The sequence below is a fragment of the Chrysemys picta genome, chromosome 11, assembly GCF_011386835.1.
Source record: "Chrysemys picta bellii isolate R12L10 chromosome 11, ASM1138683v2, whole genome shotgun sequence".
Taxonomy (NCBI): domain Eukaryota; kingdom Metazoa; phylum Chordata; order Testudines; family Emydidae; genus Chrysemys; species Chrysemys picta.
The window spans coordinates 18,730,395-18,747,654 of NC_088801.1; the positions used below are offsets into that span (position 1 = coordinate 18,730,395).

Consider the following 17,260-nt stretch of genomic DNA (forward strand, 5'->3'; position numbering starts at 1 on the left):
GTTACTTACGGAAGCCTGCATTATCATCACATGACAGTCGCTGACTGATAGGCATTTACATTAATTGATTTGTATCATAAAGGGAATCTCCCAAAGCCTGTATTGTGCGCAGCTCAATACAGTGGTCACTAATACACACAAATACTACTACTAATTTCTTCTACAGTCTTTTCAGACACTAGTAAAAATCCAACCCTGGAGATGTACTTATTTGTGCCAGGTTTGGATTTGATCCTTAATGTAATCAATAGTCACAATAGCCCAGTGATGGACCCAAGTGGACGACTATACCAGTTCTGGAATTGTTGTCAAAGCAAGCTAAAATTAGAATCTGGTACCTCCCCTCCCCGCCCCCACCCAATGCAAGACAGTGAATGGATAGCCCTATAAATTCAGGGATTTAAATTAAAAAAAAAAAAAAAAAAGACACCCAAGATTCCCTGAGCATCAAGCATCTCTTATCAGCTGCGCATTTCACACCACAAGGATTGCAGCTGGAAAAACCACAAGATATGGTTTCTCTTTACCCTTTTAAATAGAACTCCTATTTTTTGCTAGGCTGAGACAGTCACGTTCTTAATGTTTGAAGGGGAAAATAAACTTTGATTCTGTTATTTACAAAGATAGGGGCCAATCCTGCAAGACTTTTGAACAACCTCAACTCCCCCTGAAGTCCATAAAAATTGAGAGAGTTCAGCAACTCTTAGGACCGGGGCTCAGGGACGACTGCACATGGTAATTTGAGAGAATGAAAAATTTTATTTTTGGTATCAAATTGTTATTAACCGCTTTTTATGAGATTCACAGTCCAAGCATCATTATTTGCTGCAATGAAGACTGAAGTTAAGTATTAGGTAAACTTTTCTAACTAAAAGGGTAATTAAGAACTGGAACAGGTTACCTAGGGAATCCCCCACGCTTGAGGTTTTTAAGAAAAGGTTAGACAAACAGCTGTCAGGGTGGCCTAAGTGTTCTTAATCCTGCCTCAGCGTGGGGGACTGGACAAGATGACCTCTTGAGAATCATAAAAATGTAGGGCTGGAAAGTCTGTACTGTCATACAGGTGTAAAGTCATATGCATAAAAAAGCCCAATATGGCTGAAAAGCTGAAAAACTGGATGGTAACAGACTGCAAATACCAATGATGATTGAACCTGGTAATATTCTAAACAAAAAGACCTCTCAACCACGCTAGTAGCTGTGTCCATTGCTTCACACTGACAACTGACATTCTAGGCTTCAAAATGACACACAGACCGTGACAATCCTGAAATCTTCTTATATATAGATGTTTACCTGAGGTTTAATATTAGATGCAAGGAGAGCATCAATAAGCCTCTCATAGTAGTTTAATCCAGCTTCATTTACACGCTTTGTAGTTCCATCTGGGAGAACACGGGGCCAGGAAATTGAAAAGCGATAGTGAGACACTTGGAGAGCTTTCAGACTAGCCAAGTCCTTCTCAAGCTTGTGGTAGCTGTCACAAGCTACATCTGCATTTTCATCATTGCTAATTTTCAAGGGAGTATGAGCAAACTGGTCCCAAATGCTAAGTCCTTTCCCATCTGCTCTCCAGGCTCCTTCAATCTATAATTATATAAAAACAAGTTATCTCCTGATTTTGAAGTTAAATTCCCATTTTAGGACATACGTTATTCTTAAGTGTCTTTGCATTCCCCAGTCTATTAGCTATTATAAGTTCCTGCAATTTTACTAAATCCCAGTTTTATGAAAGCTTTGAGTGTCTTCTGAAACAATCAATTGTTCACTGGTAATATACAGATGACATTATGATCTCCTAACCTGATATGCTGCGGTTGCTACGCTCCATGAAAAATTCTTTGGAAATTCCCCATATAAAAACTCATCCTCTTTTGGTAATGGGATCCCATTGTTACGTATGACTTCAGCATAGTACACAGCAGAGCGTTTGGGGGTCCTTGGCCTGTTGGGATTTTCAAAATCAACTTGGTGCAGTCCAAACCTGGCACTGTAACCATGCAACCATTCAAAGTTGTCCATGAGAGACCAAGCAATGTATCCTCGAAGATTAACGCCATCCAACTTGTAGGCTGAAAATATTTTAAAAAAACAAAACAGTTGCTTGGATAACATACGTGATAGAACAGAATCAGTGAAGTATCCTAATGTAAACTATAAGGTATTGCAAAGGATTCATGTGTGAACACAAACAGTAGATGAATCATATACCCCTTCAGAAAGTGGGACTAGAACCCTCGTCCTCAAGCTAAAGGAGATCTTCCTTAGCTAGTATCTTTAGAAGCGTCCCTTACTATTTGGGTGGGCCAGTCGCTAGAGGGCAATATCATATACACAAAGTCAGTACATTACAGCCTGGTTTACCAATTGGCATTATCAGAAGATAATGAAGGCTCCGGTGTCTTTTCTGTTTGTTTTAGTTTAGAGATGGGAGGGAAAAAAAGACAAAACGCTAAATCTGAATACCCCTAAAGTTTCTCTCAAAGTCCAGAGCTGAGATTCATGGCACAGCGTCATCTCTAGTTTAGTTACCTCAGTTAAAATCATCATCAACTCCCCTTTTCCCCATTAAGGCCGGTGCATAGAAAAATCAAGGCTCCATGCCCCAGATCCGCAAGGCTGCACTAAATGATGCCTAGCTGCAGCAGTTCCCCAAGGGTCCATTCTACAGCCAGTGGTTCAGCATTTTTTAGACAATTCCCCTTCTCCTCTGACACTCTTACACCACGGGGTCTGAGGTGGTACAGGCTGGCTCTTTCACACCTGGCGATTCCCCCAAACCATGGGAATCCCCAACATGCTGTTTAAGCTAACTTTGCAGCTCATGGAAGGGACAACGGAAGTGAAAGCTTCCTAATTCAAAACCACCATTGGATGGTAATTGCTAGCTATTCGGGCCGGACTCAATATATCCATCCAAGAAGCATCAGCCAGCATGGCATAAGAGAAGGGAAAGAAGGGTAAATGAACAAGAAGGGAAGGTGAGCATAGAGGAGCTGAGAAAGCTCAATTTTTGTTTGTAAAACTATTTCCAGGGTGACCTCCAATTTAGACCTGGCAAACTGCACATCTCATTCTAAGCATCTTCAGTTCCTGATGTGTTAGGGAAGACAAGGGATGCTTATCTTTTAAAAGACATTCCTCACTGGGAGAAAAAAAAACAGGCCTGGAGCCCATGATGGTGGAAATCTTTCATCATCATGCTAGCACTACTGTAAATAACCCCAATACCTTTCAGAGCTTCATTGATGTATGTTTTGTAGTAAAATATCCGGTTCGTGTCATCAACGTCAGATTTGGTCTGTGTTCCCACCCCATTTTCAGTTACGTAAATTGGGGGATTGCCATATTCCTCTTTAATCCAATTCAGCAGCCTCCTGAGACCCCAGGCTACAGCTCTCATTTCTGAAATTGCTGAGGTAGGCCAGGATGAATCAACCTCCTCCAATCGCTCCTGGTCATCCTCATAAGAGAATGGTTTTAGCCTGGTGGTCTTATGCTTTATAATTTTGGAGGTGTAGGTGTTGAAACAGAAGACATCGGCTGTGCCCCTGATGTATTCTCTCTCCTCTGCCGTGAAAGCTGGCAGACGGGATGATGGCAAGTTCTGTAGCTCACTCCTGTTCCCTACTGTCCATTTCATGACCTCTGGGTAGTCCCCATTTTTGAAAATTGGGTGTGCGAACCACCCTAGCCTAAACTGCAGATAGCGATCTGCTGCTTCCACATCTCTGGGATCATCCAGTGTCTTTGGTTCAACCCACTCAACACTGAGGCTCAAAGAAATAACCCCTTTCTGACTGACTCTATATTTACGGTCATACGTATGGTAAACCCTGGCGTGAGCTTTTAGTAACGTGTGTGTAATCTTATAGGGAGTGTGACCTGGATTATCCTTCACATTTGGTGGAAATTCTCCTAACCCATATCCAGCCCATGCAATGACGAAGGGTTCATTAAAGGTCATCCAAAATTTCACTCTGTCTCCAAAAGTCTGGAAACAGAAGTCTGCAAAACTATCAAAAAGTTCAATCAATAAATCGTTCTCCCAGCCACCAATGTCCTGGAGAGCCTGAGGCAGATCCCAGTGGTACAGAGTGACCATAGGAGTGATATTTCTTGCAGTCAAACCATTGATAAGTCGGTTGTAATAATCAACCCCATGGCTATTTATGGAATCATTTCTTCCACTAGGAAAAATGCGAGGCCAAGACAGAGAGAAGCGATAGCTCTTTACCCTTAAAGCTGTCAGCATGTAAAGATCTGCAGCTAGTTTGTTATAGCTATCACAAGCTATATCTCCAGTCTCATTATTGTTTACTTTCCCTGGGATGTGGGTGAAGTTATCCCAAATGCTAGGCCCTTTGCCATCCTCATCCCAACCTCCTTCAATCTGGTAGGCAGAGGAGGACACACCCCATGTAAAATCATCTGGGAAGGTTCCATAGAAGTACATGTCCCTTTCAAACTTAGTTTGGGGTGAGAATTTTTCCCAAACAACTTTTGCCTTTGAAGGTACATCAGACGCTGGTAAACTGAGTAACTTTGGTGGTGGGGGCGAATCACACGTCAGTGACTGAAGAGATCTGTCCATGACTTCTTTGGGGAAACCATTCTTTTCAATAACACTGGAGAAGAAATATGCTGACTCCTTTGGTGTCCTTTGTCTGTTGCCATCTTCAAAATTCACGTGATGTAGTCCAAATAGTTGACTGTAACCCATTGGTCCTTCAAAGCCATCAATCAGGGATCGGGCAATATATGTCTGAACATCAACTGCATCTAGCTTTATAGCTGTTAAAATACAATAGAGAAATACGTTAGACTTTGAATATTTTTCTGGACAATGGGCAATATTACACAAAGGAACAAACAAGGATAACGGTGACACACCCAAGGATGCATCGTGAGGCTAAAGACCAAAGTATCTCATGTATCTGAGACCACCAGTAACCATAACACATTGTAATTAATCTCTGTACTGTGCACACAGATAACAACACGGATATATATGTCAATATATTTGCGTGGAGGACAGAATCTAGGATCTTTTGAGTCCAAAAAACCTGGCCCATGTGCCACCTGTTAGGAACAGGACTTCTTTTCTTTATAAAGCAACCACTAGGAGGCAGTGATAAATGCATCACTATCCTGTATTTTTAGAATACCTAGAGCATGATGATTTTTTCATTAGTTGTTCTTAGAAATTAAAAATATTAAGTTTTTAATTTTTTTTTTAAATTTGAGATGTACTTGCTCAAAGAAAAGGAACTGTGTTAATATTGTGAATATGTTTCCCCTAGCTCTTTTCCTTTTTTATTTAAGAAAAAATCTCAAGTCTCCCTGGCTGAGTGTTTCCAGGGCTGTAATCTATAACTTGTTTATCACTTGAAAATGATGATTCATAGAAACATAGAATATCAGGGTTGGAAGGGACCTCAGAAGGTCATCTAGTCCAACCCCCTGCTCAAAGCAGGACCAATTCCCAACTAAATCATCCCATCCAGGGCTTTGTCAAGCCGGGCCTTAAAAACCTCCAAGGAAGGAGATTCCACCCCCTCTCTAGGTAACTCATTCCAGTGCTTCACCGCCCTCCTAGTGAAATAGTGTTTCCTAATATCCAACCTAGACCTCCCCTACTGCAACTTGAGACCATTGCTCCTTGTTCTGTCATCTGCCATCACTGAGAACAGCCGAGCTCCATCCTCTTTGGAACCCCCCTTCAGGTAGTTGAAAGCAGCTATCAAATCCCCCCTCATTCTTCTCTTCTGGAGACTAAACAATCCCAGTTCCCTCAGCCTCTCCTCATAAGTCATGTGCTCCAGACCCCTAATCATTTTTGTTGCCCTCCGCTGGACTCTTTCCAATTTTTCCACATCCTTCTTGTAGTATGGGGCCCAAAACTAGACACAGTACTCCAGATGAGGCCTCACCAATGTCGAATAAAGAGGAACAATCACGTTCCTCGATCTGCTGGCAATGCCCCTACTTATACAGCCCAAAATGCCGTTAGCCTTCTTGGCAACAAGAGCACACTGTTGACTCATATCCAGCTTCTCGTCCACTGTGACCCCTAGGTCCTTTTCTGCAGAACTGCTACCTAGCCATTTGGTCCCTAGTCTGTAGCAGTGCATACGATTCTTCCGTCCTAAGTCCAGGACTCTGCACTTGTCCTTGTTGAACCTCATCAGGTTTTTTTTTTACCCAATCCCCTAATTTGTCTAGGTCCCTCTGTATCCGATCCCTACCCTCCAGTGTATCTACTGGAGTCTCCCAGTTTAGTGTCATCTGCAAACTTGCTGAGAGTGCAGTCCACACCATCCTGCAGATCATTAATAAAGATATTAAACAAAACCGGCCCCAGGACCAACCTTTGGGGCACTCCGCTTGAAACCGGCTGCCAACTAGACATGGAGCCATTGATCACTATCCATTGAGCCTGACGATCTAGCCAGCTTTCTATCCACCTTACAGTCCATTCATCCAGCCCATACTTCTTTAACTTGGCGGCAAGAATACTGTGGGAGACCGTATCAAAAACTTTGCTAAAGTCAATGAATAACACATCCACTGCTTTCCCCTCATCCACAGAGCCAGTTATCTCATCATAGAAGGCAATTAGGTTAGTCAGGCATGACTTCCCCTTGGTGAATCCATGCTGACTGTTCCTGATCACTTTCTTCTCCTCTAAGTGTTTCATAATTGATTCTTTGAGGACCTGTTCCATGATTTTTCCAAGGACTGAGGTGAGGCTGACTGGCCTGTAGTTCCCCAGATCCTCCTTCTTCCCTTTTTTAAAGATGGGCACTACATTAGCCTTTTTCCAGTCATCCGGGACCTCCCCCGGTCGCCATGAGTTTTCAAAGATGATGGCCAATGGCTCCGCAATCACATCCGCCAACTCCTTTAGCACCCTCGGATGCAGCGCATCCGGCCCCACGGATTTGTGCTCATCCAGTTTTTCTAAATAGTCCCGAACCACTTGTTTCTCCACGGAGGGCTGGTCACCTCCTCCCCATATTGTGCTGCCCAGTCCAGCAGTCTGGGAGCTGACCTTGTTTGTGAAGACAGAGGCAAAAAAAGCATTGAGTACATTAGCTTTTTCCACATCCTCTGTCACTAGGTTGCCTCCCTCATTCAGTAAGGGGCCCACACTTTCCTTGACTTTCTTCTTGGCAAGGCACAATTTGTTGTACTTACAAGAGGCGGGAGGGAGAAAAATCAAATTAGTTTTCTATGTGCATAGATTTAGATAGTTTCAAAACTCAGCTATAAGCTGGCCGAACAACCTAGTCATGGTGAGCTGTGCTACCATGTGGGAGATTTTCAAAGGCACAAGTGGCTCTTTGGTGCCTAACTCCCTTCACAAGTCAATGGGAATTAGGTCCCTAAGGACTATTTGTTCCTTTCAAACCCCCGCTTTTGATTCCTTCTTCTGGCCTCTTGCTTCCTAAGCCAACATGTTTATATTTTGAAGGTCAAGTGTCTTGAGCCACTGCAAGTGTACCGCTCTCTTATGGACCTACTACTATATTGAGACAGAACTGTCATGTAAATTCAGTGCTGACTGGACTTTTCTGGAGAAAGAAGTCCTGTAATTAACCACAGAACATGTATAGTAGGGGCAGCAGTGCCAGCTTCCTCACACTGCCCTACCAAGGTGCATCCACCTACAACCAGCAGGGAATCTCTACCCAGATCAGAGGGTATTTCACTTGCCTTATGCATTCAGTCCTCAACCCTTCTATGGAGATTACCAACAGGGGTAGGTCACCCATCACAGTTATCAAAGGACAACTTTCAGTCATTATTGTAAATTGGGGATAATGATACTGAGCTGCTTTGTAAAGCACTTTACACACACACACACACACACACACACACACACACACACTTCTGTGAACGATGTTTTCATATTCCAGGCAGGGATATGCCAGGCTTCTACACTTTGGCCCCGATCCTGCAAGGAGATCCAATCTGGTGGATTCAGACAGTTGTCTGGTACCACATTAACTTCAGTAGGGCTTTGTATAAGGACAAGGGTCTTCCCACAGAGCTCAGTGCAGGTTTGGGCCCAAGTCTGCCTGCCTTCCATAGTATGCACATAGAGAGATACAGTGGGGGAGGTAATATCTATTATTAGACCAACTTGTGTTCGTGAAAGAGACGTTTTTGAGCTTACACAGAGCTCTTCTTCAGGTCTGGGAAACATATTCAGGCCTGGTCTGTGGGATCAAGTCACATCTAGTGGCTGCAGTTGGCAGAGGATGTAGCTTTAATGGTACCACACAAATGGGAATGTTCACAGGTTGTCACAAGTTAAAGTGAAAACACTGGCCCAATTAAATAACATTTAACCATTTAAAAACAAATACAGCATACCTTTCAGAGCCTCGTTGATGTACAGCCTGAAATAATCCATTCTCTTCGTGTCATTAATAACATCCCCTCCATCTTCTGTGGGCACACCATTCCCTGCTATGTAAATTGGGATCCTAGTCCCTGTATATTCCTGGGAAACAAACTTCAACAGCCTTCTCAGCCCCCAAGGGACCACTCTGATCCAAGATGAGGCAGTCTGTGGCCAAGAAGGATCAACATGTTGGGAAAAGTTCACAACATTCTCATAGGCTGGAATACAGGTGTCATTAACCGCAGTGCTGATCAGTCTGGAAGTGTAATGAGAAAGACCAAAGAAATCTGCAGTTCCTTTCACTATGGACTTCTCTTCCTCACTAAATGAAGGGAGGATGGCAACTGGGATAGAGCACTGCTGGTTCTTCTGTTGGATCTGGGACTTCAGGATATCTGGATAGTCTCCATTAACAAATATAGGGTGAGCAAACCAGCCTAGCATGAAATGCATGTAGCGCTCAGCTGCCTTCACATCCTCAGAACTTGTTGGGGTCTTGGGTTCAGCCCAATCTGAATTCAACACAATTCCCACCTTACCATGCTGTTGGGAACGATATCGGTCATCATATAAGTGCCAGGCTTTTGCATGCGCCTTAATAATTGAATGAGCCACCTTGGGAGAGAAGAAGGAGGGAAGCGTGTCACAGCACTGCACACGGATTTGAAGCCAGCCGTTTAAGAACTTTTAGACATGAAGATTAAGTACATATAAAAATTAAACATTCCTACCCAACATAAAACCCCAGTCAAGTTCATAGAAAGTGCTACATAAAACTAGTTTGAATCAAATGAGGAAAGATACCTCTCCTGCCACCTTAGCCGCAAATGCAGATTCAAGCTTTGAGGTTTGAAGAAGTTCAGTCAACTTATTTCATAGCTGTGACAAGCAATGTTAAGAAGCTGCCACATTCCAACCCAGATACACCTTCAATTCAGTTGCAAGTGGAGTCTTCTCTCTATGTACAGGCCATTGCACAAACACATGGCAGGATATAGTACCTGTCCTGAATGTCTCACAATCTAAGGTTGGGTTTTTCAAATCGCACTCCCATTGAAATCCAACTTCTTTTGGCCTCTTTGAAAATCCCAGCCTAAAATGATGAGTGATGTGGCTTTGGGAGGAGAGGGATACAATCAAATACATTCATTCTCTTTGTTTTGCTACAATTAAGTATTAACCCTTTATTTACCCATCAATCTAGCCCTTGCTAATTAGTGGATTTCTTATAAGTGTTGCAGTACGGATATGTCTTGAGAGCGCACTGGCCTTACATACAGATCATTTGAGATTTCTCCACCACCAGGACACAGAATCAACACAAACAGAATGTTATCAAAGAAAAAGCACAACTATAATAGCCCCAAGAATGCAAGCTCCTCTTTGTGGGTACCTTATAAGATGCTACTCCTGGATCAGTGATTCCCGGGGGATGCTGTCCAGTGCCATAGCCAGCGTAGCTAATGACCCAAGGTTCATGGAAGGTAATCCAAAATTTAACCCGATCCCCAAAGGTGGCAAAGCAGAAGTCTGCATAGTCTGCAAAAGTATCAATAATGCTTTCATTCTGCCATCCACCGAGATCTTGCAGTGTTTGTGGGAGGTCCCAGTGGAACAAGGTCACCATGGGCTCAATATTAGATTCCAGTAAGCGGTTTATCAATTTATTGTAGTAATTTACACCTTGGGGGCTGAAGCTGTTTCTAATGCCAGTGGGAAAAATCCTGGCCCAGGATATAGAAAACTTATACAGCTTCGACTGAAGACCCCTGAGCAGGTAAACATCATAGTCAATTTTGTGATAACTGTCACACGCCACATTTGCGGTCTGATTCATGTGGACATGACCTTGCTGCCCAAACCAGTCCCAAATACTCTCTCCTTTTCCATCCTCGGCCCAGCCTCCTTCAACGTTAAAGGAACCAGTGGATGTGCCCCAGAGGAAACCACTTGGGAAAACATCATGCACAAAAGTGTCTCTCTCCAATTCAGACTGGTTAGCAAAAGTTTCCCAAACTGTTTGATAGGAGGAGAGAGGAGCAAGAGCAGCAGCCGGGCCCTCTTGTAGTCTTTTTTGGATAGTCGTATTAGCTATATGGGGACTAGGGATTTAAGGGGGAAAAAAAAAAGAAAAAAAAAAAGTTAAAATATAGTCACGATTGGTGGCATTATTACAGATTGCAGACTATAAAGCTAATAAATAGTCATTCATTTCTTTTTCAGCTCCAACGTACTAGCTACATTGTGGTGTTTTAATGCTCTAATCAATCCAATGGTCAATTGTCTGTCAGTTCTGGTGTACAATTGACTAACTCTGCAAACTTGCACAGGAGACATTTCTAAGCCAACGTTTTGGGTGTGTATGGCATGTTTGACTACACCTGAGTCAAAGATGAAGACAAAACCCTTGTGGCGTATATTGACTCCATGAGCACGGCACTCACTAAACTATGTAGATCATGAAACCCACAAGGGCTAAATTTTTAATGTAAGGCGCTTACTGTAATGAATGATGCTAGTGCAGTTCTCAAAGCCCCCCTGTACAGAGCCAGCTACTATACACACTTGTGTATAATCCAACTAGCCTCACATGAATGGCAATGCCTTTTTGAAGATGTTTTATTGTAAAATGTAGCGATGGGGTCAGGTTCTACAGGAGTACAAGATACTCTGCTGGTTCTGATGCAATCTCGACATATGAGGAAGAAAGAAATGCAGAGCATTTCTAGTTAAAAAGAAATTGCATTTAAAAATGATTTGACATAGCATGTTTACTGAAGGACACTATCTGCCTAGCATACTGTCTTCTACAGGACATGAGAGTTTACAAGACTTCACTTAAGGAACAAAAACTGTGTACCTAATTTTATGAACTGATGAGTAGTTTAAGAATTCATTAACATCATATCCCATTGTCAAGACCTTGTCTTGATTAATTGCTGAAAAAGACAAGAAGAGAAACACACAACTCAGTTGCAAGAAAACATGTGACTTCTGATATTAGCCAGTTCAGTTCCCCATGATATGTACCTGATAAACGCTTGGGTATGTATAGATTTGTCTAAGTGCTAACTAGCTACAAGAAAAGCCTCTCCCCTAGCTACTTTGTACTGTTATCCCATTCTCATTTTTGCACCTTCTTTTATTCTCACCTTTTACCTTAACAGTAAAACTAGTGATGGCCTGTGGCTTTATGGTAAGCACTCAAGTTTATGGTAAGGATAACACTTTCAGTCAGGCAATTTCAGGATTGCATTGGGAGAGTGAGAATAGTGATCTTTGTTTTGTACAATTTTGGTAAAATAACAGCAGTTACATCCCCCTCTCACTCATCCCTCCTCCCACACCATGGCAGTTTTAACAAAACTCAGGTTGATGCATGTGCAACTCAGCCAAATGACCGTTGGCACAGCCCTCCAGGCTGGCAGTTAGTCAGGTACGTGGGAGAGGTTCTGGAGAAGTAATGCTCTGTCTGTGAAGGGGCACAGGCTGGCAATTAATCAGGGAAGTGGTGGGGGTGGAAGGTTCTAGATTCTACTGGCAGGCAGCTTACCAAGCTGCTCCATTTTCCAGGCAGCTCTAAGAAACCTTAAACCGATGACTTGTGGGAGCGTGTGTTGTGCTGGGAGATTTGTACGAGTGACGAATGAGGGATGTGTCAAAGCCTGGGATTTAAGAAAATGACTACACATTACATCAGGAGAAATTATGATATACATAAGCTCATGGTTTAAAATCCAGTCTTTTAAAAACTGCCTCTCCCAATACTACCTGCTTGGGAAGATTATATTCAGAGTCCCCGAAACATTAGCTTTATAGTTTAGATTGGATGCTCAACCGAAATGTGGCTATTATTATTACTTCTTGTTTAATGGAGACTAAAGGAACCAACCAAAATCAGGGTCCCATTGTACGAGGTGTTGTACAAACAGTAAGACAATTTAGGCAGACAAAAAGATAATGGATAGAAAGAAGGAAATGTTAAGTTGCATTTGACAAATGGGGAACGGAGGCATTATGATTAAGTGACTTGCCCTACATCTTACAGGAAGTTTCTGGCAGAGTTGGAAACTGAATCCTTCCTTCTGAACATGTCACTTACCCTGGAAAATGCTAGCTACTGTTATAAATGGATTCTCTTTCATGGAGTTACATTCATGAAGTTTTAGATCAAAGAGTAAAACTTTTGTATTCTCCTTGATAGTCTGTAAAACAAAAAAATGGCATCAAGTTGTATGAAGGAGATAAGCAAAGTTTCAAGCTTGGCATTTATTATTTTCAACATGGGATATAAAACCTGATAGAATGCCTACAAAATTGCACGTCAGGGATAAGAATGTTTAAAGGCAGATTAACACATAATCCAGAGAGGGTGTGAAAATAATTTGCATTGTTTGTACCACAAAAAATATGTACATATATACACACATATGCAGCCTATTCAATATTAACCCTGGGGTATTCACTTTGAGAACTAGTTTGTTTCCTGGGAGGTCTCCAGGTGGTACTGTGGGGTGGAACATATACAGCCAGAGGAATGAGGGGATCAGGGCATATCTGCCAAACCACATGGCAGACTTGCCCAGTTTCCTGTTGCTGCTGGGCTCTGCGTTCTGCTGCTTCATGCTAAGCAGTAGAGGCGGCAGTAAGGCAAGATGCTCAGAGCAGCAGCAGAGTCTAGGGTCAAGGCAGACCTGGCAGAGACAAAAGTGGCTCAGTGCTCAAAGGTCAGGGACATAAGTAGGGAGAGGGGACAGAATATAAGGCTCATCTGCCTGCTTGTGGGGTGGAAACCTCTTAGTGCCTGGGAGAGTGGAGATGAAAGGCTCATGGGATTGGGGGAAGGCACGTGGAACAAGGGAAGGGATTGAGAAGTGAGATATTTGGCACCAGTCTCCATCCCTGCTTTTAAGGAGGACTGGTCAAAAAGGGATAGGTGGGGGGTGGGGGAGGAACAAAAACAATAACCTTTATTTTCAAAACACTAAAGTTTTGGGGGGTTGATTTTTTCATTAAAAAACCTGACAAATAAAAAAAAAAAGCTCTTAACTAAGAAATTGTTTCAACAACATCAAAAATGTTTGATTGGTCTAGCTGCAAAGGTTAACTGGAGGAAGTATTGTCAAGTGGCCAGGGGACTAGGGAATCCTGTCTTCCATTCTTGGTTCTGTAACTCATTTGCTGTAAAAAGAAGAACAGGAGTACACCTCTAAGGTGCCACAAGTACTCCTGTTCTTCTTTTTGCGGATACAGACTAACACAGCTGCTACTCTGAAACCTGTCATTTGCTGTATGCACATATACCAGTAAATATGGTAGCTGTAATTCACTACCTGTGGCAGAATGGATAGGAGCACTTATTGATAGGAGAGAGACCTTTGGTACTTTTATCGCTGTGTCACCTAACCCTATCGTTAGCCTGTCCTTGCTAATGTTTCCACCATTGCTACAACAAGTGAACAATTACACATACAAAACTTGTTAGGGCAGTTGTAAAGCCAGAAATAGAATAAATTAGTGCCCCTGTATGTAAAATGGAGGCAAAATTCCTTGCCTACCTAACAGGGATGCTGCAAAAATTTGTGAAGAGCTTTAAAAGCCTTGGATAAAAGGCGGAATGTAATTTCAGTTGCTCAGTGCATCAGTGATCACTGCCCAAACTGCATTTTCAGTGCTTTCAAACACCTGTTGTAAGTTAGAAAAGCAGCAGCGAAACGCCAATGAGCAACACACAGCTGTTTCCTGGCATGGCTGTTGTCTGATCTGTGGTGACAAAACAGAACCATTTAGCTATGCTTCAGTGAGAATGTGGATTTCCCCGGCTTTGTGTGGCTTGTACAGGCAATGTCTGTGGGTTTCTCAAAACAATGAGCATCTTTTAAACCTGTTTTGTGTTTTGCATAGACGATGCACAGGCAGCTTCCTTTCTCTCTCTCTCTCTATTTCTAACATGGCCATCACTATAACATCTGGGTGCTCGTGAAGAACAACTGTCATGTGTTTAAGGCACAGGACTGGGAGGAATTCGGAGACTTGGGGTGTCTTCCTTGCTCTGCTGCGCACCTGTTATGAGACCTTCAACAAGACACACAACTTCTGTGCCCACATCAGCAAAAACGGGAATAAAGTGTCAGATGACAATATCCTGGACAAACTTGGTGGAATTAAACGTAAATCAATAGTGTTTATCTTAACATCTTTGGAGTTCATTGTATTAAAAATGCAATTGTTTATGTGTTGGTGATTGTATACAGCTCCTCTAGGAAGAGGGGAGTGCTAATGAAATTCCTCCAGTTATCAGTTCTTTGAAGCCACCCTCTGGAGAAGTACACATACACTAGTTCAAACTGTATTCTACAGGGACCAACAGACAAAAAAAGGATTTTTGGATAAATAGCCAACAAGCTCAGGGCCTGTTTCCTGATCCAGCAAATGAACAGGACCTGTGGTCCATGGAGGTCCCCAATCCTTCAGGAAGGGTTGGAAGGACTGGGTTTACTGAGTGCCCCCTAAGACTGGGCATTAGTTTTGGGCTGAGGCTGTTATGAACTTGTGACCATAGAAGAGACCCCTTTGAGGGGTTTGAAAGACTTATCACCTGACAGAGCCCAGAGTGATCTCTGGCAATCTTATTAGCAGGTATGCAGGTTCTTTTACTGTTTTAATGTGTTTTCTCTGTAGTGCTTTTACCTTAAGAATAAAATAGGCCTTCATAGGAAGTGCTGCAACTCGTAAGTGTTGGCCATTACAGTGTGTGCCGTCTCTAAGGGGAGAAGCAAAGCAGGTCTGCTTACGCAGCCTGTCTTTTGCTAGTGAAGTCATAGTACCATCAGGGAGCTATGCAGACTGGAAACATCCCAGTCAGGAGGGAGAGAAAAACAACGGTCCCCATCCAAGCAAGGCAACAGCTACTGGGCCAGAAGCCTGACAGTGGTGCCCTTGCTGGACCACTAAATGCAGGTGCAGTTTTCCTCAACTGTGACAACATGCACCTAGCTCACAGAGGATTTAAAAGGGCAAATACACTGTAAATTACTTTGAGTTCCTCATATGGAAGTGGCTATAAACAGGCATTAACTGTAAAATGAATTGTTTCTAATTGATCAATCTTTTTAAGACATTACACATAACCACAGCTAGTGGTTTCAGCAGTGCAACAGAATTACAGTATACGGGCAATGGTCTTAAACCCATCTACTCCACTCTACCACTGATACGTTATCTCATAGTAATGTTAACCCCAATAATAATCCTTTCCATTTCCTTTGAGGACACTTGAAAAGTAGCTGTGAAAAAGAATGCATTTCTCCACATGCAAAATATATTTAGAACATTTTCCCCTTTGGTGAAGATCTCTACATAGTAATTTAAAACATTAAGAGCACATTTCTTCCCTCGGTGATACAGGCACAAAATTGCACTGGCACAGGATTTGCACTTGCGTAACTGAAAGCAGATTGGATCCCTAAAAGTCCAAAGCAGTCTAGAAATCTCTATAGTACCGTTTTCACTTTGAAACATTGCTCAAAATTACCTGTAACTCATTCAACTTCCTTTTTAAGTCTACTTCCTTTCTACAGTTGTATTGCAGGCTGAGGGAGAGAAAATCGACAGAGTCCTGGAAAGAAGAAAAGGCAAATCACTACTCCAGAAATAATTTTTTTTCTGAGCAATTTTTAATAGCAAAAATCATTTTTCTTAATGTTTCCCTTGAATTGGCAGCTATCCTTAGAATGAAGTATTGTATATAAATACCTGAAAGATTACCAGTGACTCTAGTTTTAGGACTCAGAAGTCCTACAGAAATAGGGGAACCAGGAAACAGTATAATTCCTACCAATCCCACTGGACAACAGGCAGAATCAAAAGTGTCATTTGGTTTACTGCTGTAAGGTTGTTTCTCTGGACTACAACAATGATATAGAAGCTGATCAAATGATTCAAACAGAGTATTTTGTGTGTTTAATATTTATCATCTGCAATTAGTTATTAAACAGTCAAGACTGAGAAAGTTCATGACTGTCTTGGCCATGCAGATAAAGTTTTGCAACAGGAATCAGAACAGTTTACCAATACGCACCTGGAGAAAGTACATTTTTAAAAGCCTTTGGGAGTGCCACACCTGCACATATTGTCTCATTATTTCACTTGAAAAGCAAATGAATGCAATGCCTAAGAAGTATTTGGTCACTGATTTCAATCTCAACATTTTCTGGACCCAACAGACTAATAGGTAGTGGTTGATCTTGCCAGAGAACTCAATACAGTACAGAAGAGCTGTTATTTCCAGTCAGATGAACTCTAAACTTACAACCTACCACTTCAACTGAACCCTAGCTTGACAACTAGTCTGAAGGGACTGGTTTCTCTCCACACTGTGCCAACCACACATACTTGGCCAACAGAGCATGAACAGCTCAGGTTGGAGCCATTAGAATCCTCACAGCTCCTACAAGGCTTTTAGAAAAATAAAGTTGAAGACAAGAGTTAAATAGGAAATAAAATAGGCAAAGTGGATTTTTACTAGTCGGTATTTAAAATGTGAATTCTTATTAACTGGAATCACATAGAAAGCAACAGTGTGTCATCTCTCTGCAGTAGTCTTAAAATACATGCAAAACATGCACATTATTACAGCTGCAAATTGTGAATGAAATTTCATCAAAATCTCTCAAAGGCTTGGATCCTAAAGTAAATATGCACCTGTGCAACTTTACTGGGACTACTCATGAGAATGAAGTTACTCATGTGCTTAAATTTTCAGATGAAGATTTAACTGACGAATAAAGCGTCTATGCTTTTTAAGTAATGCTTACCAAAAAGGACAATTTGGTCATTGTTTAAAAT

General features: G+C 42.1%; 1 protein-coding gene across 3 annotated transcripts in view; it reads right to left on the bottom strand.

The window, feature by feature from the left end:
* LCT (lactase) overlaps positions 1 to 17,260 on the bottom strand; it is a 39,349-nt gene that overhangs the window by 13,193 nt on the left and 8,896 nt on the right. For all 3 annotated transcript variants that reach the window (XR_010591265.1, XM_065560503.1, XM_024099597.3), the window contains 8 exons: positions 15,948 to 16,031; positions 12,516 to 12,618; positions 11,274 to 11,352; positions 9,807 to 10,515; positions 8,383 to 9,028; positions 3,232 to 4,794; positions 1,804 to 2,072; positions 1,297 to 1,587 (listed from right to left, as the gene is read on the bottom strand). Coding sequence is in view for 2 of the 3 variants with exons in the window: in XM_065560503.1 (XP_065416575.1) it covers positions 1,297 to 1,587; positions 1,804 to 2,072; positions 3,232 to 4,794; positions 8,383 to 9,028; positions 9,807 to 10,515; positions 11,274 to 11,352; positions 12,516 to 12,618; positions 15,948 to 16,031 (3,744 nt within the window). In the remaining variant the exon portion in view is untranslated. The remainder of the gene's footprint in view (positions 1 to 1,296; positions 1,588 to 1,803; positions 2,073 to 3,231; positions 4,795 to 8,382; positions 9,029 to 9,806; positions 10,516 to 11,273; positions 11,353 to 12,515; positions 12,619 to 15,947; positions 16,032 to 17,260) is intronic.